The sequence below is a fragment of the Argiope bruennichi genome, chromosome 7 (assembly GCF_947563725.1).
Source record: "Argiope bruennichi chromosome 7, qqArgBrue1.1, whole genome shotgun sequence".
Lineage (NCBI taxonomy): Eukaryota > Metazoa > Arthropoda > Arachnida > Araneae > Araneidae > Argiope > Argiope bruennichi.
The window spans coordinates 90,815,069-90,838,025 of NC_079157.1; the positions used below are offsets into that span (position 1 = coordinate 90,815,069).

At 29.8% G+C, this 22,957-nt stretch overlaps 1 protein-coding gene across 4 annotated transcripts in view; it reads left to right on the forward strand.

The window, feature by feature from the left end:
• The window catches only part of LOC129976181 (fatty-acid amide hydrolase 2-A-like), a 78,293-nt gene that overhangs the window by 40,993 nt on the left and 14,343 nt on the right, over positions 1 to 22,957 (forward strand). For 3 of the 4 annotated variants that reach the window (XM_056089620.1, XM_056089621.1, XM_056089617.1), the window contains exons 2-4: positions 8,593 to 8,820; positions 12,877 to 13,096; positions 22,693 to 22,902. In XM_056089620.1, coding sequence (XP_055945595.1) covers positions 8,635 to 8,820; positions 12,877 to 13,096; positions 22,693 to 22,902 — 616 coding nt within the window. In that variant the 5' untranslated portion in view covers positions 8,593 to 8,634. Of the gene's footprint in view, positions 1 to 5,074; positions 5,266 to 8,592; positions 8,821 to 12,876; positions 13,097 to 22,692; positions 22,903 to 22,957 lie in introns of those variants that run through there. The other variant, XM_056089619.1, reaches the window with a different exon arrangement.

A 22,957-nucleotide genomic window follows, 5' to 3' on the forward strand; every position in this document is an offset into this window, starting at 1 on the left:
ATTAATTACAAAAACAAGGAGATAGGTAATTAAAGTTTGGTACACAAGTTTAGCATCTAATATATAGATTTGCAACTCTGTAAAGCGGTTGATTATTTGTCGATCCATACTTTCTCATTCTTGTAAATGCGGCAATTCATAAGCGTAATGAATTAAATCAATGAAATTCGTTATGTTTCCTTTTAACTCCAATTGTAGTTCTGCGCCAAATTTTGGCGCAAATCGGTCGGCATAAAGACATCCAAGACACGTATTATCAAAATAAGTTTTGTAAAAATGGTAGATTCGTGCCAAAAATCTGTAATATGTATTTCCTTTGCATCGCATTCACCCACGCCATACAAAGTATTCGCGATCTTATCCAAAGTCCTAAATTTTTTTGCGGGAAGATGAGGGGAGGGGGGGGGGTTACTGACACTGTTTTAGGAAGACCATTCCTGTTGGTTTTTGTCTAAAGATTGAAAGGTATTTGAAATAGTAACTTAGATGCAAAGGAATCTATCTACCTTTGCCTTCTAGCTTGCCGAGAGGAATTTTTATTTCCTTTGTTCTGAAAAAAAAAAAAAAAAGATTGGTTCAAACTAAAATTTTTATTTTCTTTATTCATTTTACTTATTATTCATTTTATTATTTATCCTTTTCATAATATTTCCTATTTATTTATTCTTTTATTTATTTTCTTTCTTTTTTTCTGTACTTCGATTTGATGTATTATAATTACTACTAAGGGAAAAAAATTCTTTTTTTTCTCAATTTTTAAAGAAATTATTTTGCCATTTGGTCTGTTTGGGAGAAAATAATGGCCGTAGTAAAATTATTTTCTTTTGTTATGCTAATCGTTCTCTGTACAGCATAATCTAAACTTTAACCCACTGATAACAAACCAAGATAAAAACGATAGATAGTATGAAAATAGAAATGTTTTTATCAGAAGCTATTTATTTTAAGTTAGATTATTTATCTTATCAAAACAAGGATTTATTTTACCAAAAACCTTCAGAACATTAGTTCCATTGAACGAAAGGGTAAGTCATATAGTAAGAATTTTCTTTGCCGATAAATATTAATTAGATATTATCTATTAAGTTATTCGTCTGCTTATTAATATATTCTTCACCCATGTTAAAAACCAACTAAACATAAACCATATTTGCAATTAATTTTAGTGGTAAATAAAAGTTTACATTTTTTTTCTCTTGAGCAACTGAATATACTTTTATTTCTATGCTTTTATTATTCTCTGATTTAATATTTTTAAAACAAAGATATCAAACTGATTATATGGATACATTTTTGCATCCTTTGATTTAACTTCGCGTTTTCCATGTTTGTAAACATTGAATTCTGTAGTTCATTTTCATCTATTTTCTTAAATATAATCATGACTGAACAGTTTTCGTTAGAGATAGGTATTTAGTTCCAATTCGGAAAATGATTTAAATTAAATAATTTTATATTTTGTATTATTTCAATGAGCAAATGCATTGTTGAAAATTAAAGAAATTTAAATTATTATACAGTTCTTCTGTCCGGTAATTTTTTATAAAGTATATTTAGTAAAAGGGGTTTAGCATGTTAATATTTTAAATCATAATCTTCAACTCGTCTACGATCGGAATAGTTAACATTCAATAAAATGAAGTATTGAAATTTATGTAGTAGTTGTGTTTTGATTATATTAAATGTATTTTTAAAATTATTTGATCCTTTAGATTTTATCTGCAAAAAACGAGATTTTTAGACATTATTCTTTCAAAAGTAGCTGTTTTGAAACAAACAAAAAACAAACAAAAAAAAATCGTATCAGACTACAGACTGCCAAGGAAATTGTAATTTTAATTTTGGTTATATCTCCTTATAAAAAATAAGAAAAATGTAAATGTATATACGAGTATTGGAGCTTCACAGACTCCATTTGACTTAGGGCTGAAAATTTTGCAGTTATATATAGTATGGAAGATAGGAATGTGCACTTCGGAACGACTTCTTAAAATTTTAACTAAAAATTAAGCAAAATGTTGACATTGTTTTTATGATAACTTTCGTAAATATTACCTCGCAAAAATAATTTCACATTACCTTAAAATTAAAAATATATATATCTTTTTAATGATATAAATTTATTTGTTGTAAAATTCTTTAATTTTACAACAACTGCTGTATATTTAATGTGCTTCCAAAAATATTTAAATTTAATATAACAACTATATTTTCATCGGTGTAAATGAAATTCAAATCGTTTTTATTTTTACTACCAATATTTCATGCCGGTTTTTCTTTCATTAATTTCGATTAAGGTATGAAAATTGTCTAATTTTTCTATATTAAGTAAGTTACTGTTTAAAGGATTTTATTAAAATTTCAGTATATTGTGGCAATTATAGCTAATGTTTAACTTCAAAAATAAAAATGATGAATTAAAAAAAAGTCGCTACTTTTTAAAAATATTTTTATATTGTCATTCTTTTAGGTTAGCATTTGCTCTCTTTTTGAAGTATGCTGAATTTTTTTATTGAATTAAATTGAAAATTTTATTGAATTGAATTGAAAATTTTATTGAATTGAATTGAAAATTTTATTGAATTGAATTGAAAGTTTTATTGAATTGAATTGAAAATTTTATTGAATTATTTATTGACTCTCACATGTTACGTACATCTTGAAATGTATTCGGTAGTACACCCAAAATTGTGGGATAAATAATTAATATTTACATAAAAATCCATTTAAAAATAACAAAAAAAAACATAATATAAATACTACACTTACCAATAGTAATTGTTCATTTCTAAAAGTTGCACACGCTATACAGAATACATCGCTTTCCGCCAGTTCGAGTTGTTGCTCCATCTCCATATATGCAAGCATTAGCTTTGCTCGAAAATAATTTACTACACTTCTTCCATTGAAAAATTCTCCTAATCCATTCGAGAACTTATTTTTAAAATTATTTCTCTCCATGTCGGCTATTGTTTGCTTCCTGAAGCTATTATCAAAGGTAAGAATAGAAGAAGAAAAATTCCAAAGGTTTACAAAATACCCTTCTGTAAGATGCTCTTCACCATCATCAAAATAATTATAAGTAAAGGTGACAAAAAATCCTATTAAAAAAGCCATATTGAAATGTCTATTTGAATCGAACTGCAATTTCAAACTAAAGTTATGTCTCTTCTTATATACCCTCTTGATAATCTTGTTTATAGATAAAAGTTTTGATAAACTTACCAAACATGGGAGTATGATATTAAATTATTAAACAGCAAGCAACACCAAGGACTGAAATGAACAGTTACTAAAAAAAAAAAAAAAAAAAAAAAAAAACTTTTGAAAAATTAATCAATGTATTTCAACCACCTACCTGTTTATCATCCAAGGACGACGTGACTCTTAAAAGTTGTTTATAGTTAGTTTTTTTGATTTAGATTTTTATTAAATTATTTTAGATTTTTAGGATTTACAATCACCCAAAATTATGTATGGGAGCGAATGTGTCCATCCTCTGAAAGGACTCACTACAAAACGGTGTCTAGGGTTAAATATAGGTTCTATTGTACATATTTACAGTTTTGGTACATATTACGGTTTAGGCACCTCATCGTGCTACCACAGTTCACAGCCATTCAACTCGAACAGTCCAGCACCCGCTCTCTAATCTCATTCAATATTCAATAGACATAGTGTTCTCTCTAGCGCCACCTGCGCCATTTCGTGGCCGCTTCTATATATATATGTTACCGTTAAAGTATGGAATCCGTTATTTTATAGAATACCTAGTTATTCCATGAAATAACTGATCGTGTCCGTTAAAGTGTAAAACTCTCTTGTATTTCACGGTTTAACTAGTTATTTCATAGAATAACGATCTGCAGCCTGTTAAAGTGTAAAATAATCTATATCATATATCTCGCACGACAAATACATTTACCTTCCACCCCTACTGCATTTATGTTTTTGTTTGTTTGTTTTAGAAATAATGTTCTTTGTAATTCCAAGTGTCATTTTAATATTCCTTGTTGTAACAAATGATTTTATGGTACGTTTACATAAATACCATTTATACGCTGCATAAATTAGATAAATTGCTTCTTTTTCATTTTAATTGTTCATCATTAGTTTAATTTCATTTTAGATAGATTATTTATTTTACACTGTAACTGTCTCTCATTAGTTAATTTATAGAATACCTAGTTATTTCATAGAATAACTAGTTAAAGTGTCAAATGAATAACATATTACACACTTTAACGGACACGATCAGTTATTTCATGGAATAACTAGGTATTCTATGAAATAACGGCATTATATACATTAGCGGTAACATATATATATATATATATATATATATATATATATATATATATATATATATATATATATATATATATATATATATATATATAATATAAGAAGAAGAAATTCACTTCACATTTGTTACACTATTTTAAATTCAAATATTATTTTGGTGATAACACGTTAGAGCTTCTGTCGCATTTGTATTGCAATATTTCACCATATATACTTCTATAACATCATATTGTCGTATTCGAATTTAAAGTCGTTGTATTACTGTAAACTTTGTTCATTGTCCTTTGAAGGAAAACGTTTTAGATCTATCGCTCTTACAATACATTATTTCTTTGTTCTTTCATAGCGTATCGAATTAAAAGATATCACATAATCAGAAAATCTGTCCTGTTCTTTTAAATTCAGTTTATTCTTTAAGAGACAACGTTTTAGAACTTCTATGGGCGCATGCGCGCTTCTGTCAGAACATGTTAGATTTTCATTTAATGACATAATTATAAATAATTTCCTGTTAGGAATGAATTTTTTTCGTCTCATTATAAGTACAGAAAGATGAGATAATCATAAGGAGGTTTTGAATAAGAGAAAGATACACCTTGGTTTCAAGGTGAAGAAATGAACTTTTCCTTTATTGGAAAAAGAAAGATTTATGTAGAAATCAATACGGATCATAAAAGATATACTGTGTCCATGAAATGTGAATTCCGCATATGTGAGGAAACATGCTTTTTCTTGTCATTTTTCATCTGTTATAAGGATTAATTATATCGTGGATTTTAATTTACCGGAGAAGCTTCCTTATTTGCATTACAGATGGATGTTTGAGGAATTCAAGTCTTATAAGTTAAAGATTTTTCATAAGATACGGACGTAGACTCAAAGTTTTTAATTTTTTGCCATTTTTCTTTTCAATAAAAATTGTTTTATTTCTAAAACGATCAGTAAGCCAAAATGGACCAGGTAAGCAGTTTATTCTTTATAAATAAAAATCACTTTTTAAATTTATTTAAAATGTTTATTTAAGCATAATAAATTTGATTTAAAAGGAGTTATGACATTTTTACAATATTTTGTAAACAAAGAACTAATTTTTCTGCTTTATTTTTATTTTTTCACGCGACTTTTCTTTTTATTTATTTTATGTTTATAAAGAAGGAATTTTGGTTTTGGCAATATCTTGTGAACAAAGAATTAATTTTTTCTGCTTTTTCTTTATTTTTTCACGCAATTTTTCTTTTTATTTGCGTTATGTTTATTTAAGGTTTGCGATGATGCAATTTTGTAATCGCTGTTTTTTTTTTCTTCTTATTTTTTATGTACTTCAGATTTGGAATTTTATACGATTTCTGAATTCTAAAACTAATATTACTTTTCTTTATTGTTTTCGGGCGTAATAACTGTATATTAATCAACTGAGTTTAATTAAATATTTTGATTATATTTGAAAAACACTATATCCGGAAGTGAATTTGAGAGAAATTATCAGATTTTTCCATAATGATTATTATGGTGCATTATGAAAAGCGATGTAAACTGTAAAATAATTTTACGAATTATAAGTGGCTATAACTTATTTTGAAATACGGTAGAAAAAAAAGAATTTAAGCGCAATACGGAAGCAAAGTAGTAAAGATTTGCTAATATGACTAATAATTGTTCCTATATCGCACGGACAACATTCATGAGGCAGTTCATTTCATGGTTTTGTGAAGCATTTTATATGTTTTCTTCATTTCGTTTATTGTTGCATTATCATTTATACTATAATAATTCTAATAACATACTAAATAATTCGAAATAAATGCATCAATTGAAAATGACAGAAATTTACTTGGAAACTATGATAAAAATCAACAACAGCAACAAAAAAAAAGAATTCAATAACAAAACCATAAAGTAATTTTCTGAACACAATAATCAGACTTTCTTTGCTCATAAAAAAGTTGGACTCAATATATAAGAAATCATATAAATATTTTATGTTCTAAATAATGTTTTGATTCTTCTGGGTCACAAAAAGACTGACCTCAATGTCAGTTAATTTAGTATTTTTAATGAATCTATCGTGTCATCTTAGAAAGGGTTTTTTTTTTTTTGGGCGATTAATCCCTGGAAGGCGGTTAATAGTATCCAAAAATCAAATTCGTGTTTCCGAATCGTGTTTCCAAACCGATAGAAACAAATATTTGATGCAAAATTACACTTGCACCAAATACCACATCAAATTTGATATATTTTTGATATTGCTTTTTTGAGTTACTACGTTTAAATGTTTCTGCAAGCACAGACCAACAGACGATCAATCCTTTATAGAATTTGATTGATGTCAACACAATAAAGGTTAAATCTGTGTACCGAATTTCGTCTATCTAGTTCTTTTAATTTTGTAGTTATCGTGTTAAATTATATTCGAACAGCCGGTCAGACAGACTTCCTTTGAACAGATTTTGCTCAAAATTTGAAAGAAATATACAATTCTGATATAAAAACTGTATATCAAGTTTTATTCATCAAGTTCAAATCGTTTGTGAGTTATCTTAGTATACAGACAGACGGACGTTTTCTAAGATTGTGTGTTACGAACTCAGGGAAGACTAAACGTGGAGATGGGTCAAAATTTCGAATTCGATTTTTTTTCGACGATTACAATACTTTCTCTACGCTACGTATACGAGAAAATAAAAAGAATTGTGAATGCAGTTTATTAACCGAAATAATTTTAAATTATTTCAAACTATATGAACTGCAAATATTAGTGTTTTTATCAAATGTTAAAAACTAAATTTTCAATTTTTAAAATTAAAATTTTTTGGTATAGATATACATACATATATATACAAATTTTTAAAAGTAAAAATATATTATTCTAAGATGTTTGAAAATCAAAAATATTTACATTAATATAAAATCCGTCATTTAAAACTTTTACAAAGGACGTAATGAATTTTCCTGAAGACCAGTTTCGCCAATTTTCGTCGCCAAGGATATTTATTTTGACGGTTAGTAAATTCTTCGACATTTCCGGCGAATTCAACAGTTTTTCTAAAACATTTATTTATTTTTTTTATTATGGCAACACATCTTCATTTTCCAATTTGAGTCCTTTTTTTTTTCTCCCACGAACGTGCCGTGCATGTCCTAATGGCCTCACGATTCTGTTCCTGTAGTTCGGAAAATTCCACTCCGAACACAAAAACTTTTTACGTCTCTGTGTTTTTTTTAATTCTTATTGGATTTGCTTACGAATGGTTCTTCTCTTCTTCAATTTTCTTTAACTTCTAATTTTAAACACATATTCGTCATTACGAGATTTTATTTTTCAAGTCAGTAAAAAAGTATAATCATCTCTTTGCTTGGCAATATTCATTTTAATGTATGACGATATACATTTTCCCTCAATTTGGGATTAAAATGGACAGAGTAAAAATCTTTTTAACTTAACTAAAAAGTGATTAAATTTGCAATAGAAGTCGTTGAGCGGTAGTCATAGCAAAAAATTTATTAAGAAATTTGATTAATTTCGCTGTTGTTATAAAAAGGTTTTAAATAAAATATTTTGTATCAAACAGTAATTTGAAAGTCTGTGAATGATTTGCAAATTTAGTTGTTTTGAAGTTGATATTTTGTGATATTAATTTAGATTGTCTTATAACATTGAGTATGCATGTATATAATTTCAAAACAAGAAACTCTTTTTTAATCAATCTGTCGTAATTGTAAGATTAATTTTGTATATAAAGGATTATATAGATTAAACAAAATTTTCCGTAAATATATAAAGATAGTTTTTAAAAACACAATTTTTAAAGTATATTTAAAGTAACAATTTTTTAAAATAATTTTAATTATTTTCCAGTACTTAGTCTTCCATTTCTAATTCATTATTTATGATAAATATTATGGAATCTTGCAATTAATTGTTTCTCTGATTCACTATAAGATCGGGATCAAAATTTAATTAAAATTAATAAAATAATTAGGCAGTGAAAATAATAAAATGGTGTATTTTAAAATGACTTACAGAATTTCAAAATTCTAGCATTTCAAGAAGGGACGAACACTCCATTATAAAATCTCGCCTAAACAAAAGTGAAGCAAGTCATGTTAATTAAAAGTAAATGAAAAGAGATGCACATTTAATTGTTAGATTTCATTCATAGCAAATGTATACACAATAAAGATGGTTGTGCCATTTTATTATGCAGATTTATCATGTCGATGCTATTGTAATAAATATGTTTTCGTACCCGTGGAAATAAACTTATCCTGCTGAATATTCTTTAACAGGTGGTTTTAGAAGGATTCTGTGAGGATTCCCCACATCCAAAAATGGTGACAAGAATGCAAAGATTTTGGTACTGGTTTTGGAAAATAAGCTTGGGAATTGTACACTTTATAGCACATTGCATTTATGTCCTATTTTATTGTGGCAGAGGAAAAGTTGTGCCAAGTGTCGAGAATCCCTTACTTTTAAAGTCAGCCACAAAATTAGCAGAAGAAATAAGAGAAGGCAAGGTAAGTAAATAAGTTATCTGTGCTTTAAAAATGCTTTGTGGCGTGTCCAAAATGTAAATAATGTAATATTTTTGAAATATGCATAAAGCTGCAAACTATCAGCATACTTGCCACCATCGGTTTACTTGGCGATTTTCAATTTGCGCCACGCTTCATTATACGTAATGCAACCATCTTGGCGATAAAGTTAGAGGGTCATAAATGTTAATAAATATCAATAATAATTTTATTATTGATGAAAGAGCGTATTTAAAGTTACTATTTTATATAATGTCTGTCGAAAAGAACCACGACATTTGATTTTTATATGATATTACTGCTACATTTAGTTTCTTTATTCCATAGGCGGCACAGCTCGGCTTTAATGGCGAACAAAAAGCGCCAAGAAAAAAATTCGCCAAATTATAAAAGCACACTAAACTGCATAATTATTTACTATGAAAAATTTTGAATGTGCGAATCACATGCGATATAGTTTAACGATTAAAATTGCTAAATTGGCGAATTTTTTTCTTGGCTCGTTTTTGGTCGCCGTAGCAACCGATAAGTATCCACAGGGGTATAGTAGGAAATGTCAGTTTGGATCATATTGCGCCATTTGTAAGATATTGTATAAATAAATTAGATTCCGCTGAAGTTATGAAATCATTGCTATGGCGTATTAAAGATACAATGTCGTGTCTTGATTTTTCTAAATATAAATAAAGCAATAATTTTCACGCGCGCCGCTTGAGAATTTCTCCACATAAAATGAGACGAGTTTGGCATGCCCTCAGCATCTTTTGACAATACTTGAAATATTTCAAAGAACTCAAACGGTTATGGCACTTTTCATATCTTTTATTCATTTCTCGCTTAATCTGGCGCCGTATACTCATAATTAATTAATTGTGAAAGAGCCAAAACTCGCCAAATGTATCACCAAAACCAAACTGGTACTACAACCATATGAGTGCGCTTGAGCAAACAATCACTATTTTGTATGGATGCTTGTTTGTTGTGTACTTTCGCCAACGAAATTATCGCCAATGAATCATTAATCCTTCACCTCTAATTAATAAGCACCAAAATACAGCTAATAATGTTGTGAAATAGGTTATGAATTTTTGAGTCAAGCAGAGACTGATCTTGGAATGAATCTGTCCCATAATTCATAAGACCAAATAATGATATGTGGTATAGGAAAATATAATAGTAGTAAAAATTCAGAAGTTTAAAATTGCATTTCAAATCAAGGTGTCAAATTAAGAATCAAATAGAGTTGTGGAACATAATTTTAGTCATATTGTCACGTAGATGCTATAGTATAGAACTGAATGGCACACACAAGAGGTAGAGCTAAACCAATTTATTAACTGAACTCTGAACTGAGTGACTGATAAATCCTCTGCTTTTATACAAGCAGAGAAAGTTCCAGAATACTCTTCTGGAGACAGTAAGAAAAGTCCAGAACACTTGTCTGGTAGACTAAAGAAATGTCCAGTATCTTCTGGAACATGAAATAAATTAAAATATGAAATCAAGGAATTAAATATTTAATACACTACGAATAGAATTGTTTCTAGCGGGATTCGAACTTCGGTCTCTTGATTATGAAACCACTGCCATGACCATTCGGCCATGGAGATTCGACTGTCTTTCTTCAATATGGCAATATTAAGAAAAAAAAAACTTTTTAGATGTTCTAAATTCTTTACTTTCTTCGCATTGTGGTTTTGGAAAACTGACGCATAAATTCATTGATCCTTTTAAAATGTACAATTATGTCGCCAGTTCATGCCGCCACTTCAAATGACAACGAGACCATCTTGCTGGCAGAACCATAACTACTATCAGACCTGTGTCAAATCTACCTGTCATAATAGACCTGTCATAACTACCTGTCAGACCTGTGTGTTTTGCCTCAATGTGTCAAATTTAAAGTGCCCCGACTGAGAGGGAAGATATATCGATTTTTCTAATTTTAATAAATTTAAAAATTAAACTTTATTAACGAAATTTATATTTTCACTTTTTGAAGCTCAGAAATCTTTTATCTAATTAGTAATAACGTTTATTTCTAAATAAATAAAATCATATCTGCAAATGCGACAATTGCTGATCAGATCAGACAATGCCAAATAACTTCTGGTGCCATGATCTTTTTGAATAAAGAGGATCAATTACGAATGTTACTAGATAGTTATCTAAATTTTTTTCATTTGATTGAAATATACAAGCGAAATTTTTTTCATTTGTTTGAAATATATAAGACTGAATTGATTATTAAGAAAATGGAGAGACATAATTAAAGTAAAGTGGCTGAAGTTTGGCAGAAATAATAAAGAGTTGTCATTTGTTGCCTAGGGCCCCGAAGGCCCCCGTTAATTATTACCCTATCTGGACTTCATATCTCTAAGGATAAAATCCAGGACAGTTAAGGTCTGTCAGGTATGTGTCTGAGAATCACTTTTCATGTATGAATTCTGCGGATGGTCCATTATTATTTTCTATTTGCATGTCAACCAAATCCGCATCATTATATTAATGCCTCTTTCCTTTAAAATGGAAGTGCATTTGAAATTATTTTACATCATATTGTTTAACAGGCACTTGAATAACGCCTCTAGTAAATATCAACGATATTTTTTTAAAATCTACTAAAATATATAAGACTGATTTAGTTATTAAATAATCGGGAAGACATAATTAGAAAGAAATTAATGAAGTTTCTGAAGAAGCAATAAAGTAATGGCTCTATTATCTTTTATCGTCTAAAGATTTTGAAATGCTTTAGTTATGACTTTGACCACAGACATCATATCTTATAGGCAGAAATCTAGGAGAATAAGGTCAGTCGATATCAATTTGAAAATGGGTCTCGGCATATGAATTTGTGGTTTGGTCATTGCATTCTCATAATACATATCAACCCTAATCTTCTGTTACCTAAAGAGTTTGATGTCCTCAGTTATGGCTTTGGCTACGATATTTTATGAACCCCGGATGTCACGTCTTACAGACCCACTCTCATCCACTAGATCTACATTACTGTACTAGTGCCTCTTTTCCTAGCAGAGGAAGCGAATTTGAAATATTCCTATTTCATTTTCACCGAAAGGCTTGTGAATAACATTATCTAACAAATGTTAGCGATATTTCAAGGCACAACTTTAGTGCAGTAACGTTTGTTTGTTGTTGCTTCTTATGGAACCTGCTATGGAAAAGCCCGCTGTTACGAAGACGGCGATTTAAACCGGTTGGGGAGCGGCTCGTATTTTTTTAGTAGCGCCAAATAGAGCCGAGAGTACGACTATGCTACTCACGCATCACTCAGTCGCTTGAACAACCCCTTTTTACAGGAGGGCGCATTCACACATCTCACAGATAGAACAACGGAAGAGCAACCACGTCCACACCGGGACTCGAACCCAGGACGTCCGCGCTACCTCTATGGCAGGACGCCGGCGCAGTAATTGAGCATCATGGTCTGAAGGATCAACATTTTGATAATTTTGATATGCCGTGTATACAAGCAATGAAATTAGAAGGATTTTAATTCCAAATAAATAAATTGTGAGATTCTTTATCTCTATTAACTACATTAATAATATCAAATTCAAATACTTAGCTCAGTCTAAATGAGCCACAACAAAGCTGAGGTTGGCCGTAATAAATAAAGATAAATTTTTATAAAAATGCGTTTCAAAAACACAAGATTAAAGAGCAAATGCTCTTCTCTGCTGTCATCCTTTATACTTCGAAGTTTTCACAATGATTGCTTTCAAAATTCACACAAAATAAATATCAGTAATTTTGAATATGATAGAAATCCCTTTTTCATCAACATAAATTGTTGTTCTCACTTATATGCACATGTGATTTTGGAAATAATTTCAAATTTTCTTTTTAGAAAAACTGGGGACTTTTATTTGAAAGTTTGCTACATAGTTATACAGCATTCTCTAACTAGACGGTATTTTAACATAGAATGCATGAAAGGATTAACATAATATAAAAGCTGATAATAGCCACGGGTTAAATTCTATTCTAAAAGAATCCCCCCTTGCTTTTCAGCTTAAGTCCGTCGATGTTGTCCAAGCCTACATAAACAGAATCCTCGAAGTCGAACCGTACATCAACGCGACGGTAGATCGCTGCTTTTTAGACGCCATGGAGGAAGCGAGGATGGCAGATTCACTCATTGCCTCTGGCCAATACACCAAAGAACAGCTCGCAGACCTGAAGCCTCTCTTAGGTGTTCCTTTCTCCGTGAAAGTCCTTCTTCTGGTTAAAGGTAAGTGTGCGTAAGTTATTGAATTATTTCTGTATGACAGATGTGGTGACGTTTTTCGAATAAGAACTTTGCATCACTGAGTCCGTTGCCAATGTATGAAAATCAAAGTTGTATATAGCTTGTAGTAAGTATACGCATAAGAATATTATGTAGTAAGTATACCTATGCAATTATCATCAATGCAATGCTTAATGCATGGTTCTATATGTGAGTTAATTACATAGAAAGAGTCCTTTAGAAATGAATTCCTTTCATATGACGAATTTCATTATACAGATTTTGAATTTCAATTACAGGCTTCATTATGAGGCTTTGAATTGAAAAGCCAAATAAAACTTCTGTAGAAATGTTCTACAGTTTGTTTAAATGTTATCCTGTTTGGAAACAACTCGAAAAATTTACATTGCGAAAAATTTACAGGTAATTGTTTACAAGGAAAATTATTTCTGAGTGAGTAAATTTTCTGAATAAAGGTTTCTTGCTATGTTTTTAGTTTCGGACGAACAAAGAGTAGAAAATAGACGCAAGCAATCATTATAAATATGATTTGCTGCTTGGATTTAAAGTTAGTAAGTACAAGTGATTTGAACATGGTTTCCAAAAAAATTTATTTTCGTGTACACGAATAGAAAGTATTATAATAATCAGAAAATTCGATTTCAAGCTTTTGACTACTCTCCAAGTTTCAGATCTCACTGAATGACAAGCAGTCTTCCCAAACCTTTCTTGCGTATATTGTAACAAAGGCGTTATCCTCGGGATCACCTTACATGGAATTGGCGTACAATAGTTAAGAAATATTAACCTTTGGATTGAATTTAGCAATTTTATTGCATCTAACTTGTCATCCTTGGCGACTTTATTGACGATCCCTGGCATGTGGTTAATAGTATCCGAAAATCGAATTTTGTTTTTGATGTGTTTTTCCAAATCGATTAGAACAAAAATTTGATGCAAAACTACACTTGTGATCACAAAATTACATACCAAATTTGATAAAGTTAAAACATTGCGTTTTTCAGCTATCGCGTTTACATGTTTCTAAAAGAACAGACCGACAGACAGTCAACACCTCGTTGGATTTGGCTTGAAATAAGATAGGAGTCTACATTTTGAATGTTATATATGATTACTGAATTTTATCCATGTAACTCTCTTTTTTTTTGTAGTTATCGTATTAATTTATATTCGAACAGCCGGACAGACAGATTTCCTATGAACGGATTTTGCTTTAAATTTGAAAGAAATATAAAAAATTGATTTGAAGATGGTATACCATATTTCATTAGTCAAGCTCAAACCGTTTTTGAATTATCTTTGTCACAGACAGCAGACAGAATAATGTTTTTCGAAATACAGGGAGATCTAAAACTCGGAGATTCATTAAAATCCCGAGTTCGAATTTTTTGACGATTATAATCCTTTCTCTATGCTTCATATACATTTTTTTTTTTTTTTTTGGAATTTTACCTAACTTTGAACATGAAAGCGAGAACTTTGAACATTTGGGCGAGACAAATGAAGTTTGAGATTTATTCTTTACAAAAAATAGCTTGTAGATTTCAACTGAATTTTGAAATGAAATCCATGCTGTTGAAGATTATATGCTTAGAATACAAGTAGACTAGATGGTTAAAGTAACTGCGAGTACAAATGAAAATGATGACTAAGGAATGTGAGGACCTAGATAGATAAAATTCTATACATAGTTTTAGTATCTAAAGTGTATAATATCCTTGTCACATTTTCTATCAAATCAGTCCAGAGGATGACCGTCTGCAAATATTAATTTCGCCTGCACGTGAACACGATGACTCAAAAGTTGAATAAACGGAATTTGATATGCAGCTTTATCATCATCTGTTTATTATCAAATTTTGAATCAAATCTTTCCAAGGATTGGCCCCCTTGCAGTCTGCAATTTTAGATGCACGTAAAAAAATAACTAGAAAACGTAATAGCTTAAATAAATGAAATTTCATATTTGGTCTTGTTACTAAAGTTTTAATTTTCTCTAAAATCATTCGATCTCTAAAAAGCGTCCAGAGTTTATATCCGGTTTCATTACTTTACTTGGAAGCATAGAACATTTGATCAGCAATTTTATGTGGGTGGGAAGGGGTTAGAATTTTTATTTGAATGACACCTTTGTAAATATTACTCTCATTGGTTTTTATCATGTGCATAGAATTTATGAAATGATTGATTCCGTTTCTTTGAAAATATCACTTTTAGTTTGCTGTGCATGTAAAATTAGGGCGGTAGCGTATTTTTAAAAAAATAATTTACTTCTGCAAAAATAATGACTTATTATTTGTAAATATACAAATCGTTTAATCTAATCAAATAAAAAAAATCATGTAAAATCCAACATCGAAAGTCGAACATTCTGTTTAAATATAGTCTGCTACAACTAAATGTGATTCAAAATTAAGAAATGTTCACAAAACAAAACTTTTTATAAATGATGTTTATACAATCTAGCCTAGTTTATGTATTCCTAGTAAATCGATTCAAATTAAATTAAGAATTTTCACTCTTGGATAACTTTAGAGTTATGTTAAGATCTAATTAGAAAGCAATGAAAAATTAAATAAATAATAAATATTTTTCACTGTTATTCAATACTTCAAAAATAAATGGAACATGTTTAATGAAAATCGAAACCTTTTCCATTAAAAAATAATTATTTTGATTTTATAGATAGCAATATACCTTTCTTTGATTTTACATCAAATGTCAATAAATTGTTTTTATGTATTCATTTAAATCTCGTAAATTAAATCAAGTATTTTCAATTTCGGGACAACTTTATTATAATGTTAAAGTCGAATATGATATTAAAATATTGTCTATCCACCTTATTCCGTCCTTCTAATTTAATTCGAACATTTTTAATTGCATTCTTTTTTATTATATTCGATGAAAATCTAAACCCTTTTCTGTTTAAAATTAAATATTTTGATTTCTTGTTGTTGTTACTTATGGCACTTGCCACGGACAAGCCCGCTGTTCGAAGTCAGACAGCCGATTTAAGCCTAAGGGGGAGCGTCTGTTGTTTTTATCGTAGAGCCAACTAGGGCCAAGAGTACGACTTGACTACTTACGCATCACTCATTCGTTTGCACAACCCCTTTTTATAGGAGAGCACATTCACACATAGAACAGGAAGAACAACCATGCTCAAACCGGGACGCCCAGATCACGGGGAAGACGCGCTACCCCTATGCCAAGACGCCGGCTTTGATTTATTATGCTTTAATAAATATATTACTTCAATTATAGTTTTTTATTTTGTTTTAATAAATTGTTCAATTTAGTGTTAATACTTCTAAGAGTGTTTTAATTTAGCTCAACGCTAAACTATGTAAATTTATCCATGATTTTTTTCTTCATAAATTTGCTCATGAATTATCTTCTTTACCATTGGCCATTTCAGTTTCATCGATACGATTTGACATCGATATTTATTCAATGTCATTATAAAACTATTTTGAGCAGAAACTGAAGTAAGAAGAAATGGCAAAGGAAGAAAAGGATAATTTCTATTATAGAGATAAATTCAACGATGTTTATCTGCTCGGATCTCAGTTACCTGTTAGTGTGTTTCATGTCCACAAATGTCTTTTCTTCTATGTAGTCATTACATTAGATAGCATCAAAGAAATGATCATTTGATGCAGCATTAAGAATATTTGTTCTCTATTGTTGAGACTTAAGGAAACACTTTTTAGATTTCCGAGGAAATGTTTTGGATACTTCTTAACCCGTTTCTTATCTGCAGTGGAGAAAATGTATCCAATAACCTTCACCTTCTATATAAATAATGATATAGCCATTGTTTTATGAGAAAAAGAGATAATCCTCAACTGTGCCGAACCAAACTTAGAAAATATGATTGATGCTTTGGTGGACATGTTTGTAATATTCATAATTAGTTCTGCAAGTTTCTAAAATATATTTAAAAAATTTTTCCTCCCATTTAAATATTTCCAAAGAAATACACACCTGATACAGCATAATGGGCATTTCTTATATATTTTTGAAATTTAAGGAAATGTAATTTAGAATTCGGCGAAGAGTTACGTCTCTTTTATTTTAACTTTTTAAACGCCTGCCATAAAGAGTAATATGAAGTATTTGCCATTTTCTTTCCGCAAATTTCATGGTGTAATGATTCGATGGCAGAATGAAATATTTATTATCCTCTGAGAATTAATCTACGGAAGGCTAATTGATCCTTTAATAATTATGTTTCAATGCACGAATTACTTATAAAATTTTTGGTATGTATTATATGTTATTGTTCACTTTTTAACTTTCTCATATACGACGTATACAGAGGAAAAATATTGTAACCTGTGAAAAGTCAGAAGATTTGCATTTGTAATGATTTCAAGATTCTAGATTTTGACGATAGATTCAGTAACAAATCTAAATTCATGCGAAAACTTAATGTTTCATAAGTATTGTCCACTGATGCCCCGTAAGGCGTTTTTCTGGCACGACAAGTTTATTAGAGAGTATGGGAGAAAGCTTTGGGGAAGGCAACTGCCGCCTGGCTGAATTATTGCATTCATATATCGGCAAATATACAGACATTCAATCATTTAGCAGATTTGGTTCATACAAACGTAAGATCCTGATGATAAAAATATGATTGATATCTTATTCATCTAGCTTTTTATGTTTAGTTTTTGTTTTTATTTATCATGCTCGATGGCCAGAGAGATGCAAAATCTTTTTGTAATTTCATACGGTCCAAAATTTGATAAAAGTCTACAAATTTCGAGTAAGACCACATATCAAATTTCATCCAATTAGTTCAATTCGCTTTCAAATTATCGTATTCGTAGACAAACAGATATAATTCCAATTTTTTGCTTTTCTGACATTCTAAATCGATTCGGTATCCAAATGATCACGAGGTCGAATTTTACGGCGATTACAATATTTTCTCGCAAATTCAAATATTACGTTACATTTTTTTCCTGTTTATTATGTTACTACGCAATAACAGGGTTCGATTTTCAGTATCGTATTTATTACACGCGGATAGATAGGGTTCCAGAAAGAGTGCGAAATTTTTATTGATTTTTTTTCGCATAACTACGTCTAATAAAGCACGTGGCAGAGCATATGTCTACAGCTGACATTTTCCCTGTTTACATCGGACTGTCGCTTTCTAAATTCATTATTCAAATGAATCAAAAACAAAATGTTGCAACTATATCATGAAAATAATACTCAAGGAAAACTATAAAATAAAAAAAAATCAAAGAAAAAAAAAGCTTGTCATTTATTTGATATCTTCTTTCATTTGGAACAAAGCGTCAATTAAAGACGTCCTGCAAGGTTTCGTTGACTGCTTAATGACCTTGAGCTCTGAACAACTTTCGCTGTACGAGATAGATTAATTGGACGATAATGAGTTGATCATTTGAAAATTCACTTGTTTAAAACGAAGGAGAGTTGAAAAGTGAAGGTAATTTAATTGCATTATTTCCTAATATTAGATTTTTAAAAATTTCCCTTATTTCGTAATTCACAACTTCCTTGAATTTTTTTCTTTACTTGAGTTTCGAAATGTTTTCAAGTGACCATTGATCATCTAGAGGTCATGAGCTTTTATGTGAAACAAGAATTAATGAAATCGGACCAGTGTTTGGAACTGAGAGATTGTTTTATAATTTTCTTAATTAATTTAAGTTTTTTAATAAAATAAATGGATTTTTAATATTAATTCTCTAACTACTAACCCGACCGTGTAAGTTCTATACATATGGACTATTTCGGGGCCGAGTACTTTTTTAAACGAGGAATTTGGATGTAAAGTGAGGGCATATTTAGTGATAGCTTGCTTCACATCTTGCACAAATCATTTAAAACAGAAACCGGCTCCCTAACTGCCCATTAGTATTATACTTGCAGGGCCTTTTTAGGTCGGAGTGTAATGAGAAGGTTAACAATCTCTGGAGCAGAATTCCTATTCTAACATGGATTTCCAGTTAGATAAAACTAGGCAGGTGCTAAGGTGCATACGTCTAAGATGAGAAGGGACCATAATCAGATTAATAAAAAAATTAATTAATTAAAAAATGTTAATTATTAAAAAATTCATTTTTCTGAGATTATAAAAAATTACAAATTCTAAGAATGATAAAATTGTTAAGGTCTAAAACTTAATCGAGTATAACTGGTCATGTTTCTATATCTTTCGTTCTAGTTATTAAAATATTTATAAAAATGAACATCAGTTTTATTATATTGTTTATAAAAATGGATGCCGGGTAGTCTGAAGTCATCTATCTATCATAATTATAATAAAGCTGAATGTGTGTGTGTTGGCGATCTACAGGCCAGACCGTTCGATCTACAGCTTTGGCACTTGTATGCCTAAGAGGCCGGAAATGTGCCCATTGAATTTTTAATTGGAATTTTAATTAATTAAATATTAAGTGAAATTTCGGCATTCGGTGTTGGCGGTCTACAGGCCAGTCCGCTCGATCTACAGCTTTGGCACTTGTATGCCTAAGAGGCTGGAAATGTGCGCATTGAATTTTCAATTGGAATTTTAATTAATTAAACATTAAATGAAATTTCGGCATTTTTTCGCCATAACTTCCGAAAATATTATCGCACAAAAATAATTTTTGCATCAAGTTAAAGCTCAAAATATTATCTTTTTAGTGATACCGATGCTTTAACCTAAAAATTAACTTTCGATTTTTAACGAATTTTTAAAGAAACATTTTAACCATATTTTTCAACAATATATTTCGCGCAAAATAAAAATAAAAATTAATCTGCACTAGCACGTTAATAGGGGAAAATTAGCTTTTCTCAATGTGTTGCCATCGCATTAACAGAAATCAAATAAAAAATTAAGTTAAATATTACTACAGATCTAGAAAAGTGTAATTTTTAGCACGTGCCTGTATGAAACTAAATAAGTAAGAAACACAAAATTTTCTAAAAAATAAATGCAAGACAAAGTTTTCTATAATCTTTTGTAATATCTACATTATTAATTCAATAAATCAGTCTTATTTAAAACAAACATAGTTTAATATATATCCTTTCAACTCGGGGCATTTTGTAATAGATTTGTAAACCTTTAATAATAGAAATTCATGCATTAAAATGCTTTTAATTGAAGTAGATAATTATATTATGTGTAACTTGAGTCAATAAATGCTCTAATAAATTACAAATGTTTAGCTTTTAATTCAGATCTATCTATGAATCATATTTAACAAAATAGACTTGACGGGTTAATATTTTAAATAGTAAAATATTTTTAAAAAATTAATTTAATATTTTTAAGATAATTAATTTAATATTTAAAGAATTAAATTATATAGTATTTTAATAAAAAGAGCTGCACTGCAATAAAAAAAAAGGTCACTGAAACTGACTGATTTATGAATATTTGAATATCATCTATACTTATAATAAAGCTCAATGTGTGTGTGTGTGTGTGTGTATGTGTTGGCGCTCTACAGGTCAGGTCATTTGACATACAGCTATCAAATTTGGTACATGTATACCTTAGAGGTAGGGAATGTGCACCTGGGGTCCCTTTTTTTGAAATTTTAATTAGAATTTTAATTATTAATTAAAAACTAACTTTCCCGCCAAAAAAATCTTCCATTTTCCCCACCGCCAACTTTTCCGTAAAAAAAATCTTCCATTTTCCCCACCGCCAAATAAGCAAGGCATCAGTTGTTTTTTTCTCCCAACAGTAATGAGGCTAGGGTTAAGATTTTTCGGCGGATTATTTCAAAAGATTCTGTTTATTCTCTTAATGTTTTATGCATTTAAAATTAAACATTGTTAATTAATCCATGTTTCAGATTCATTCTGAAGTACTTTTGAATTAAAATAACACAGAATAAAAGAAATTAAAAATGTATAATCTGCATAGCGTTACCCCAACTGGCGTAGAAAAATTCACGCATTTGCGTTAACGTAATTGGCGAAGAAAATTCACGCATGCGCACTGTGTTCTGATTGTTGGCATGACAACCAACGGACGATTTCAATTATTTTTAGGTTAGTTGCATGCTTTTGTAATTAAAGTGTATTTATGTTAGTTATATATTTTTTGTATATGCTTATAGTTTTAAATACATCGTTTTTTTAGTTTTTTAAAACCTGTTTTCGACCGATTATTTTAAACGATTCATTTTATTTTCTTAGTGTTTCATGCATTTAAAATTAAACATTTTTAATGAATCGATCTGTTCATGATGAATCTGAGAAATTTTTGTTGACAAATTCTTGAGATATTACATAAATTAAGAAAGATATTCTTTAGTGACCATAAAGTTTAACCGCTCAGTGACTCAATTATCAGTAATCATATTATTAAAAAAAAATGCTTTGTTTCAGTAAAAAATATTATTATATTAATTGCAGATTAATCATTTATACTTTAATTTAAAGCATAATTTCTACGAGGGGTAACAGAAAATTAGAGAGATACATATCACACTATAACTGAAGGCCTTTATAATATTATGAGTGAATTATATGACTATAAAAATTTGAAGTTTTAAAATATTTTGCTGAAGAATCTATTAAAGTTGGAATTGCGTAAAATTATTAATGGTACGACCGGAGTTTTATCCCCTGCTTGGCGAAATTTTTAAAAATCGCAAACAACGGCCTTGCGAAATGTTCAAAAGCAAAGAAGCAGATGTTCAATTATAGTGCATAATAAAGATTGCCAGCTTTGGTGCGTTATCGCAACTTGGCGAAGAAGGGGGTTAAACTCCGGTTCAACCTATTTAATTATTAAAATTTAAACGAACATTAAGATTGGCGAACCGGCTGGTCGCCAAAGGCGGCTAGTTATTCAATAAAAATGGATAATTTTAGAATTCTTCATCGACCGTCTCAGAGATGATACCTCAATCAGCGCCCAGAGTTTCTCAAGATTGATATGCTTAAAATTTTGAAAATATTGACTGTTCTAAACTGTTACATTCAAAACTTCATATATTGATCAGATTTGATTACAGAAGATAGAAACGTTCATTTACTTATTTAAAAGTTGAAGTGTCAAGAATATTTTACAGAATATGATTCTTTAGGACAAAAGGATTGTAGAAAATTTAGACTACATAATTTTTTAAGTATATTTATAGACCGAAATAAAATGAAGTATTGTTAATGACTTCATTTAAATTCTTTTGAAAGTAAATCCCAAAACTGAATTTTATGATGAATCCGAGAGATTTTTGTTGAATAATTCTTGGAATATTACATTAATTATGAAAATTATTCTGTAGTGCACATAAGATTTAAATGTTGAACGACTCTGTTTTCAGAACTCACATTTGAAAAAAATGCTTGGTTTCAGTAAAAATTGTTAATTGTTATTAATTGTTAGTTAATTGTTAACCCATTTAGAGTCGGCTGTCTAGTGATCAAGTCTGATGCTCTCAGACTGTATCAGGTTATACAAAGTATGAAGTTGATACAACCCAACGCTAATAAGTAAAAGAAGAAGGAACTGAAAAATATAGGACCTCATTTGGGTTAACTAATCATATCTTAAGAAATCTTCTAATAAGCTAATATCTTTTCAGGGCTTCGATGTACTGGTGCGTCGAAGATTTTCGCCGATTTAAAAGCTGGAGACGATTCTCCCAGTGTGGCCCTCATGAAGAAAGCTGGAGCCATTGTCATAGCAACGACCAACAGCGCCGAAATGGGCATGCATTTTGAGACAAACAACCTTATACACGGGACAACATGCAATCCTTATGACACCAATAGAACCAGTGGAGGCAGTAGCGGTGAGTAATTATTTAATAATTTCTATCAACTTTTGGTTATGTTATCGAGAAGTTA